We start from the raw sequence: 11,483 nt of genomic DNA, 5'->3' as shown, positions 1-11,483 counted from the left end.
CTGGTCCTCTGAAAGGGGGACTGGCTGCCGGTGGTGCACTGAGGGTGCCTCTCTTCTTTCCTTTCTTTTCTCTTTTCTTCTCTAAGACTACTCCTTCACTCTCTCCCCCACTCCCTTTGTCCCAAACTCCCTCTGAAACTCCTTTTCTGTCACTCCAAGGCTCCCTCTATACTTCACGAAACCACAACAAAGACCCCTGAAATCCCACTACAACATATTCTATCCAAACCAATCTCACTACCTCTATCCTCCAGACAAGTACTCAATATAAACCACAAGAAACAAACGAAAATACCAAAACCAAATGCAAACCAAAGTGAAAGCGCGGTTTAAAAGGTGGTGTAAACTACCACCTGAGAAATCGCAATTAGCAGTTCATTGCTAAATGAACGCATTATAAATCAATCAAATTCCAATTTTTTTCAAAAACCTGGATATTATCTCATCTAAAATCTCCTTAATATTAGTTTTTTTGAGAATTCCTAAAGAAAAAATATCAGGTGATAGCTAATTTGTATTGTTTTAGCTAATATGTCGTATTCTGGCGATTTGGTCTTGTCAAGTGTACATACATATACAAGTTACGTAATATACTGCGATGGATGATTATACAACTTCGACAGCTTAGTAGTAATTTATATATCTCTTCCAAACATAAGGAACACGTAGTAACGCTACCACCTACAACTTCCACTTTAGAAGCAAACTCGGATACTCAAATTAAAAGCGGCTGCTACAATTACTATGTAGCCACCAGGGAAGGAAACATCATCAATCAAAACAATTTAATTTATTCCAGCACCTCAGGGCTTGATTCAATAAAAAAGCACAATAAATTGAAGGAATTTCTCTTCCGATTCCAAAATTGAAATAATTTTCTTTTCACTAGTAATTGAAGACCAAACTTATTTTCTTAAGTTTTGAACTCGAATTTGAAACCGACCATAATTCCCCCAAAATCATTTGATTGTTCACCAAGTAAATAATATCAACTGATAGATTAATTATTTTTACATTTTAAGTATTAAACGATCTCAAATGTTCAAATTATGCACAAAGAATCAAGAAGACTATTATTACACAAGTAGCGTCTCACCTTAACCATAAGTATTTTTTTTGAAAAAAAAATCAGGTCGCATTCAAAGTTCTTCAACCTTTAGTCACATTCGTTTCACACGTAGTCACCTCACATGGTTTAGTCAGTCAAGTCGTAGTGCTTATAGACCAATAGGATCTTCGGTAATATCACCGTAACACCAGATGTTTAGATGCGCAGTTTTAGCCTGCAACTCAGCTGCTTGGTACTTGTCCATGGTTGACTTGAACTTGGGCTCTCTTCTCTGTGACGTCAGCAGTTGCCCATTCCTCACCATTGTCAGACCGACGTCAACTTCGTCTTTGGCGTACAGTGACACTGCTGATAGAGGACCAACTTTGTACTCGAAGTTCATGTCAAACGTCTTGTTCAGCACCTCATTCGCAAAGTACTCTTTTGCATCTTGTTTCAAGTCGTCACGAGGAGGAGTTTTCACGAATGCCAGAACATACTCGTGACAGTTTGGTGGGAATGAGCTCAGACCGAATTCCGATGGTAGTTGACAGATGTCAGAGACTGGAACGCTTTCTCGGTTGCCGTAATCAAGATAAAACACCTGGTACTGATTTGGAGCTACTTTTTTCTCAACTTTAGCTCTGTACCACTGGTTGTCGAGTGAGAACTTACACGCAACTATCTCTCCTGCTTTGACATTTGCCAATGTAGCTGGAATCATTTTGGAGATATTTTCTTGCAATCGACTCATGAAATGTTCAACTTTTTGGCCATCAGCTGTGTGCTGTACATAGAACTTCAAGTTATCACCAACTTCAGTTACAATTGCATTGATGAAGTTGATTCTCCTTTCAGATGCAACATCCATATCTAGAACTTCAACTTCTTCCACCACTTGGGTTGTCGTTTTTTGGAACCCTGGCATTGCCCACAGATTTTTAGCCGCCGTTTTAGCTTCGGTTTCAGCTTTCATTATATCGTTGTAGTACTCGTGTCTTTCACTGATGTTTTCACTGACAGTTGCAAATCCTTCTTTGACCAATTGTACGTTAAAGTTGACATTGTCTTTAGTGAAGAGCCAGCCGATAAAATTACCAACACGATCCATAGCTTCAACTTTTATTGATACGTCTCGCTGTAAAACGGCACACCGTGCAAATCGCCTAGCCTCATCACCCAGAGGGTCAGCGGGCAAAATTTGATTATTGATCAGACGTTCAGGCTTTGGCGAGTCAACAGCTGCCAGGATAAATGATAAGACACATGTTGCTGATTTTACATACATTCTAAATCTTCCAGCAGCTGCTACATGTTCAACAACAGCAGATGACAAGCCCTTTGTGAGTCCAGTGTAGAAATTACGTGCAAGTTTTATCTCTCCGCATATATCTGATACCCTGAGAATCGGTTTAGTTGTACTGTGCAAACCCACACGTTCTTTTATAGCTTCATTTTCGGCATTCAGTAGGTCGGCGTAGGCACGGGATCTTTGCTCGTCATCTTTCCGGTGCTTTACAACAGTTGCCAAACCTTTAGCTACTAATTTTTCAGCAATATTTACACCATTAAACGTTACAGTACAACACGTAGCTTCTGGGAATTGTTCGTTAGCTGCTTGTACGTAGTCAACGGCTACATTAACTCGCTCTCCGATCATTTTCTGTCTGAGAAACTCTCTAGCCTCGTACATACAAGGAATCTGATACAAAGGTCTAAAGTTTTTGCCACGTTCTTTGTTATCTTCCAGTCTTGGACCTCTTAAACTTGAAAACTTAATTTTTTGCTCTTTGTCATTTTGAAGTATTGTTATAGTGTCTGCGGTGTTAATTTCAACAACAGTGGCGTTAAATTCCCGGCTCTGGCTTCGGACTATCGGAAATGCGCCAGGGAGAGCGTCTTTCCATATTCCTTTCAGTTGACTTCTGGCTCTTGCTTCCGCACTCTCATACTGGTCTTTCGGACTGGTAACAGATTGAAGAGACCAGTCCACAATTCTAGCAACACCATCTTCCAGCATGTAAGGCGCAATGTTACCCTTAGTTGGGTGGAATACACTACCCATGACCAAGTTGTTACTCATGCCTTCAATCACAATCTGAACTTCGCGATGCAACACTCGTTTTTCAACATACACTTTTGCGTCTTCTGCTAACGGCTCGGGGTTTTGCGTTCCCGAAATTGCATCGTACTGGAAACCAGGAGTCTTGATTCCGGTAATTGACAAGGTGATATAGTGAAAGTCTGGCAGCAATAACAGACGCAAAGTACAACCGTCTCGAACATTTTCGACGATGGCATTGAAACCTTTGCCTTTTCGAGGCTCAACAAATTGCCGCAGGGGTTCCACGGACCATTTGACGTCTCTCACATGTTGGAATGCATTGTCGATGTCCCATTTGCCTTTGTTGGATGCCTTCGCTTGATCTTCCAAGGCACTGAGCATTTGGAAACTAGGGGTGGGTCTGGCACCCGCTCGTCTAACTTCAACTAACCCTTCCGAGATCAGACTGTGCGTCAGATTTTCACTGTCACGTGTCTTGCCTAAATAAGCATTGGTCAGAAACACGGCAACACTAGCATCCCAGTTTAAAAACAAGGTTTTTTCGAAATCAATTCAGGGATTGATTAGTGTGTCATCCATGAGCGGGGACAATCTATACTGATAAGTTTTTGACTCACCCTATGAGTGGGGAGCTCAAAATTTAATGCATTATCATACTAGCTGTAACTCAGTGGCGGGTGAAATTTGATTGCCCAGAACAGGAAGATTTACCTCAAACAATTTTTCCAAGAAGGAAACGAGTCTGATTGCATGGGTTGAACTGATAACAATGATCGTTTATGAACCAAGATTTTCTAATTAAATAGATTAGTAATTCAGGGACTGTTGAATTTTTCAATCAAGGCCCCCAAGAGATTAGTTTAAATAATGGCGAACCCAACTTGACCTCAAAGTTTCCCAAATAAAGTACCAGAAAAAGGATTCCAAAGAAAAATAGGAAAACTAATTAACTTCATTACTAACCAACATAGATGACGCCATAGTCCCTATTGGGCGTTGTGGCAACTGTGTGCTCTACAGTGTATGCCACCATTTGACCAATCAGCTTCCGCCTCACAAACTCCCTCGCCTCCCATGCGAAGGGCTCATCTTTTGAGTCACTAACAATCGCCCCAGGATTGGGCCTCCTTTCCAAACGAGGGGCAGTAATGTTGGAGAACATGAGAGTCCTCTCAGGGAGAGCTCCTGCTTGACTCAATGGCTGGATCACGACACAGTCACCCGAGAGAACTTGAGTCACCTGAAGTATTTAACAGCACCCATAATAACTCGACGAAAACTAACTCTTTCGCCTTTTTTGGCAAATAAAATTTCTAGTCAAAAAGACTGGTTTATAGACGATACTGTTTTCTGCTAATAATGCTAATGCAGCAAAATATAACCCAAATCAAGAACCTCGCAACAGCCAAAACGCCGCTACTACAGCTGCTGTAAGAGACTTCTTAAGCTGGAACTAAAATCAACCGGAAAATCAGTGACATTGCAGCTCTTTTGGATTGAAGCAACAAAAATTTGCAGATTTTCTTTATACGAGATTTGGATTTACCACACAAAACTTGAGCGGATGTTGCTGAGGTGGTCCCGCCTGGTGTTCGGGGGAGGATGCATTGTTGGCACCTACAATTCCTCCTCCTGGGGCAGATCCCACCGCCGACAGGGCAGGGTTAGTTGGAATCAATTCAGATTGAGTCATGCTGCTGGTCTGAAAAGCCAACACACATCATTATATGGATAATTTTGGCCCATACAGTCCTTGATAGATAATGAGCAAACGCATTCAAGAGGAATACGAGAAGCGTTTACTAATTTAGTTGGCAGACATCAAACAAATATTCGCAATTTGTAAACCAATAAAACCAATAAGCAGCTCCTTGTTTACAACACAGTAACTGCTCAAAACATCTTTTCATTGTCTTCGTAAGCTCGAAAGAAAAAAAATGGTCGTACAACTTTCAACAAATTGCCATCATCCGTTACTCGCTATCGTTAATCTCTTCATGAGAATCTGATTGGTGGACATTTGCAGTATGAATGTATAAATATACCCCCAAGTACTTATTATTCCTGTATGCTCAGTTGAAAGCAGTTGCATATTTGAGTTGGACAAATTCCCGCCGAAATGGTATCAAGTAATTGAAGAACAGAAATATTACTAGAGGAGTTTAGTGAGTTTACTGTTGCCGTCTCTTGAGGTTATTGTTACAATTGATCTACACGAACTTTTTCTGATTATTGCACGGACGTCTGTCACATTGACATTTTTTATTTGTATTGACACATTTTGTCACATTGACTTTCAAGTATTTGCAAGGCATGTCTAGAATAAATTGCTCTTTTATGTGACGCTCTCGTTTATCATTGCAGTTTATATCTGCATGGTAAAAGTTAAAGGGCGTTGCCTGTTAAATGTAAATGAAGACATTCATATTGGTGGTTTGCTTGTGGTATTCGGGAAACCTTAATGATTGCTCTTAGTAGCCTTCAAATTCTGGTCAATTTTTGTCTGATCTTCCCTGGAGTGGTTCCAGATAAACGTGGGGGATGATTATGGTTTTCACGGAAAAAATTTGATCAAATATTTTCTTTTGTCAGGTAATCCAGTAAATACATAGCGAAAAACGTATTCCATCTCTGTCGCCAAATGATAACTGTCGCCGTATAATATCGCAAGAAAAACTGCTATCTACTCATGGCTAAATCTCTGTTCAAAATTGGTAGGGATCGGGATCGTAGAAAATACAGAAAGTCATGTTAAAACCTAAAACTGCTGGGATTATTAACAATTGAAAACAAACATTACTCTAATCATTGTAAGAGTTTAAAAAATCCAAAGTTAAGATGTTTTAATCAAATTACCTTAAAGAATACTTTAACGTACTTTTCCCGAATTAAGTTGGGACCTCAAATGCAAACATAAAGAAGATCATTCTTGAGTTTCGACTTTACTGATAAAAAATTAGACATTAGCGATAAAAAATTAGAAATTAGACTTTACTGATAAAAAATTAGCGAAAAAAAAGTTTCAATCGTACGCATCACAAGAACTGAATTATTCACTACCAAACTTGATTACAGTAGTTTTGTTTTCTTCAAAAACGTGGAGTGTTTAAATCTTGTTACCATTCTTAAACTTTCTGCGGAATTGAGAAATTTATTTCTATACCAATAACTCATGCTGCTAAATTTCCCAAATGAAGAATTGAGCACAGCAAAGGTATTGGCAGTATCAGAACTTCTCCTTTATGAATTCCCTAAACAGCGGAACCAAAGAAACTAGTCGAGGCAATCGTGCATCAGCTTTCTGTGCCCATGGACGTGATGGAAGATAAATTCTCTAAAACAGCTGGCAGATTATCAGAAAATAGCTGCAATAGCATCGTAGTTCTGCAGTCTCAAAAACAAAAACAATAAGACAGACCAAAAAAATCCAACTTTTCATTGAAGGCTGATATGTTAAAGTTTGATTGAAAATCTGTAAGTTTTTGCTGCCTCTATTAGCTGCTCTCTAATAACCTTCATTTAGAGTGACACACACCCATTTGACCTTATCTCTTTGAATTAAAGCAAATAAAAGTCAATTTCAAAGTGAGGAAGTCATTTTTGTGAGTGAGGTAAGTCAAGTGTGACCAAAAATTTAATCACGCAAATGAACAAAAACTCGCTCCGTTAAGAGCGAGAAAAATGACGTCACGCACGCACTTCAGTTGAAATTGCATGAACGAATGAACAAAAAGCAGATTTGAAGTGATTGTGGCGTCATATGGTCGTAACAAAAATCGCGACGACGAATTAAAAAACATAGCAGGACAAGTCCTGACGTACAATTCAAAGAATTTTCATTGACTTAACAAACAACTAGACCTAGAACGGACAATGAGTGAATTGGAAAAACCATTTCTAAAAAATTCAGAAGAGAAAAACAGAAAATCAAAGTCAAAATGCTGCTAGGAGAACAAAAAACCACTAGTGAGATATGTAATTTCGATTCTAACAAAAAACTAGGTCTAGAATGAGCTGTGAATGGATTGGGAAAACTATTTAGAAAAGAAATCTGATCCAAAAAATCGAAAAAACAGTAAAAATCAGAGTTAAATTGCAGAATGTCAACAAAAAACAACTACCGAGAAACCGAAATTTTCAAACACCTTTTTCTCACTCTACTTTAAAATTAGAGCGAAAAAAAATTCACGCCGCAAAACCACTCGCTTTTCGCTCCATTTCCTGTTTCGGCGTGACCAAAATCACCACTCCAATTTGACTTCAAAAATCATGAAAATGTGTGAACACATCTTAAAAAAAAGACAGCGCCCCAATACAATTCAAATTCTTTGAATTGTAAAAAACCAAGAGAAGGCCAATAATAGCCCCAGCCATCGCTCTGCGGCCATTAAAAAGATTTTCAAAGCGCCACATAAGGTGGGTCCGGGAAACCTGGCTAAGAGGGGTTCCAAATTGCCAGGTGGAGAAGCGACGCGGGACTGTAGGGGGGGGGGGTGATGAGTGTGACGTAGGGGGTCAAACTATTAAGATCAAGAATCGCCCTTCAAAACCATGAAGCCCGGTCTCAAAACAGCTTCCATACTTAGATTATCTAAAGTTTACACGTTGGGAGGGTTGGGAGGGCTGGACGAGAGGGGGCACAAATTGCCAGTTGGATGAGGGAGGACGGAGAGTGGCGGGCTCACTCAGCCGAGGCTGGGGGCAAACTTTTGAGATACCGAACAACCCTTCACACCATGAAAATGTCTCCCAAAAAGTATTGGTGAATCCGCATGCTTGAAGACAAGTAAGCCGAAAGGCTTTAAAAGAGCTGCTCAGCACTTTATTGCCCTCCGGGCTTTGTCTTTTCATCCCTCATCCCGTTTTGGATCTATTCTGCTTCGCAAGCTTAGTGGGCATACAGCTTTTATGACCCCCCGGCGCACGTGCTATTTTTTACATAGTAACGGGCTGTATTAAAATACATAATTTGTAATTTGGGGTCATGTCTGAAGACAAATCAACGCTTCCAACGAAAACTCGATCAAGCGAAAAATTGCATTAAAATAGACCACACGATTAATATAATCGACACAGTTTTTATTCGAAAGCAATTAAAGAAACGCAAAAAAGCTCTTGCTATTTCCGTTTTAGTCTTTTTTCTGAGGAGTTCATCACCTTAAAAAAGGTTCATTTGTAACGCATATACAAAGCCAAAATAAAGCCCGAGAACAAGGCAAAATGTCATTACGAAATCCTTTGCAAAGCCCAAGAAGACATAACAAAATTATTGACAGCCGCAGCTAGACTTTTATGTTTCTTAGTAAAACCTAATAGCCACTTGACAAAAACATATTTTAAAAGACTTAAGCTAAGCATGCTCAACTCCAATTTGTGTCCATCCAGGCTTCAGGTCGATAGCGTCAACCAAGAACACCCAAGAAGAGGAATTGGCTGAGCTAATAAAAGGGTCAGCATAAATTTGAAAGAGTCAGTAAAAAAAACCTAATTATCTTTCTTAGCCGCAATATCCCGTCAAAAATTTTCTGTAACAAAACCTCATATTAAAACAGAATGCTAGTAAGGACCAAGAGCAGCTTAATTTTTGTCATTCAGGTACGTTATCAATCGCCCCGAAAAAATTAATTAACATTTTCTATAATTACAGATCCTTATAACTCATACCAGAACCCTCTAACATTCTAAAGCAGTAAGCCCACAAACAATGCAACCGAACGATAGCCGATATCAACGAATTGCGTGGCGCTGGCTTTACATTTAAGTAGCTTATACTGGGGGTAGATGGGTGACCAAAAATTGGCAGCTGTTCTCCAAAACTGCTCTTTCCAACCTAAAATTTTGCCTCTGCAGCAGTGTCCGTGAAATGAAAATGTACATTTCGATACTGGCATTTAAAATAATGGCAAGGAATGGAAGACAAAGTCCAGATTTAACAATGCTTAAAAAATGCCAGAAAAAAGAAAAAAAATCATATAGCATAACATTCGAACAATTTTTCAGACAGAATTTTTCACCACATTCATAATGGATTGGGGCGTAGTTGGCAGCTAGGATGTATTGGTAGGTAAAAGTTGTAGCCATTGGACTAGGGTGATAGTTCGCGAGTGAGGTTACGTTTAGGTGGGGTGAGTGCATTTTAAACAACTCTCAGAATGTCCTCTTCACCTTTTATTACTATACATTAAAAAGAAATTAAGCGTTCCTAAAATGTTAATTCCTAATAACACCCATAAAATTCGGAAAAAATGATACATTCATACAAAAAATCGGTCAAGCAAAAAATTGCATTAGAGAAGACCACAGGATTATAATAATTGCCACAAATTTTATTTGAAAGCAATTAAAGAAACGCAAAAAAGCTCTTGCTATTTCCAATTTAGTCTTTTTTCTGAGGAGTTCATCACCATAAAATAGGTTCATTTGTAACGCATATATAAAGCCCAATTAAAGCCCAAGAACTTAATGCAAAATGTCAGTACGAAATCCTTTGCAAAGCCCAAGAAGACATAACAAACAAAATTATAGACGGCCGCAGCTAGACTTTTGTGTTTCTTAGTAAATCATAAAAGCCACTTGACAAAAAAGATATTTTTAAAGACTTAAGCTAACCATGCTCAACTCCAAATTTTCGTCCATCTAGGCTTCAGGTCAATGGCGTCAACAAAGATCACCCAAAAAGAGGAATTGGCTGTGCTATTAACAGGGGCAGCATAAATTTGAAATATTCAGTAAGAAAAACCTAAATATCTTAGCCGCAACATCCCGTAAAAATTTTCTGTAACAAAACCTCATATTAAAATCGAATGAAGTTTCTATTCCATCAAAACTGAAAAAAGTCAAAATCCGGAGTCCTAAAATCACCATGGAACGTCACATGCACTCAATTTCACTCAAACATAACAGGCAGTGTGCCATGTACAATAACAAACTCTGTAGACATTTAAAAACCTTATAAAACATATAGCAAAAATCTTATTTTTATTATAAAAATAATAATAATTTATTAATATAGCTCAACAATACGCTGCAGCCTGACTGGAAATCAATGATTTCACTCACCTCAAAAACGAGTTTAAATCAAAATTTTAAGTTCTCCCAATTGCAAAAGCCATTTTCAGGACAGTGATAATTAAAGTATGATTTAGTGGCGCTTTCTCATTGTTGACCAAAAACTTGACAAGCTAAATAGTTAAGTGAAATAACGTCACGTACACAAACTCAGTTGCTGAACGATAGAATTCAAAGATTATCTAAAGTATTGACTTGATCTCTTAAAAAAGGACGACAGAAAATTCAATGCGAACAAGGATTGGGAAAACTATTTAGAAAAGAAATCTGATCCAAAAAATCGAAAAAAACAGTAAAAATTAGAGTTAAATTGCAGAATGTCAACAAAAAACAACTACCGAGAAACCGAAATTTTGTTCAAACACCTTTTTCTCACTCTACTTTAAAATTAGAGCGAAAAAAATTCACGCCGCAAAACCACTCGCTTTTCGCTCCATTTCCTGTTTCGGCGTGACCAAAATCACCACTCCAATTTGACTTCAAAAATCATGAAAATGTGTGAACAGATCTTAAAAAAAAGACAGCGCCCCAATACAATTCAAATTCTTTGAATTGTAAAAAACCAAGAGAAGGCCAATAATAGCCCCAGCCATCGCTCTGCGGCCATTAAAAAGATTTTCAAAGCGCCACATAAGGTGGGTCCGGGAAACCTGGCTAAGAGGGGTTCCAAATTGCCAGGTGGAGAAGCGACGCGGGACTGTAGGGGGGGGGGGTGATGAGTGTGACGTAGGGGGTCAAACTATTAAGATCAAGAATCGCCCGTCAAAACCATGAAGCCCGGTCTCAAAACAGCTTCCATACTTAGATTATCTAAAGTTTACACGTTGGGAGGGTTGGGAGGGCTGGACGAGAGGGGGCACAAATTGCCAGTTGGATGAGGGAGGACGGAGAGTGGCGGGCTCACTCAGCCGAGGCTGGGGGCAAACTTTTGAGATACCGAACAACCCTTCACACCATGAAAATGTCTCCCAAAAAGTATTGGTGAATCCGCATGCTTGAAGACAAGTAAGCCGAAAGGCTTTAAAAGAGCTGCTCAGCACTTTATTGCCCTCCGGGCTTTGTCTTTTCATCCCTCATCCCGTTTTGGATCTATTCTGCTTCGCAAGCTTAGTGGGCATACAGCTTTTATGACCCCCCGGCGCACGTGCTATTTTTTACATAGTAACGGGCTGTATTAAAATACATAATTTGTAATTTGGGGTCATGTCTGAAGACAAATCAACGCTTCCAACGAAAACTCGATCAAGCGAAAAATTGCATTAAAATAGACCACACGATTAATATAATCGACACAGTTTTTAT

General features: G+C 39.1%; 1 protein-coding gene across 1 annotated transcript; it reads right to left on the bottom strand.

The window, feature by feature from the left end:
- Nucleotides 1-501: 501 nt before the first annotated feature.
- LOC142337643 (staphylococcal nuclease domain-containing protein 1-like) lies at nucleotides 502-4,811 on the bottom strand. Its single transcript, XM_075387028.1, has 3 exons — nucleotides 4,660-4,811; nucleotides 4,077-4,353; nucleotides 502-3,592 (listed from the first exon to the last, which is right to left on the bottom strand). Exons 1-3 carry the CDS (start codon nucleotides 4,804-4,806, stop codon nucleotides 1,218-1,220), a joined length of 2,799 nt encoding a protein of 932 aa, XP_075243143.1. The 5' UTR covers nucleotides 4,807-4,811; the 3' UTR covers nucleotides 502-1,217.
- Between the last annotated feature and the right edge of the window lie 6,672 nt (nucleotides 4,812-11,483).

This window comes from Convolutriloba macropyga, chromosome 4 (genome assembly GCF_964194025.1).
Source record: "Convolutriloba macropyga chromosome 4, txConMacr16.3, whole genome shotgun sequence".
NCBI lineage: Eukaryota > Metazoa > Xenacoelomorpha > Acoela > Convolutidae > Convolutriloba > Convolutriloba macropyga.
This window is presented reverse-complemented; position numbering and strand designations above follow the sequence as displayed.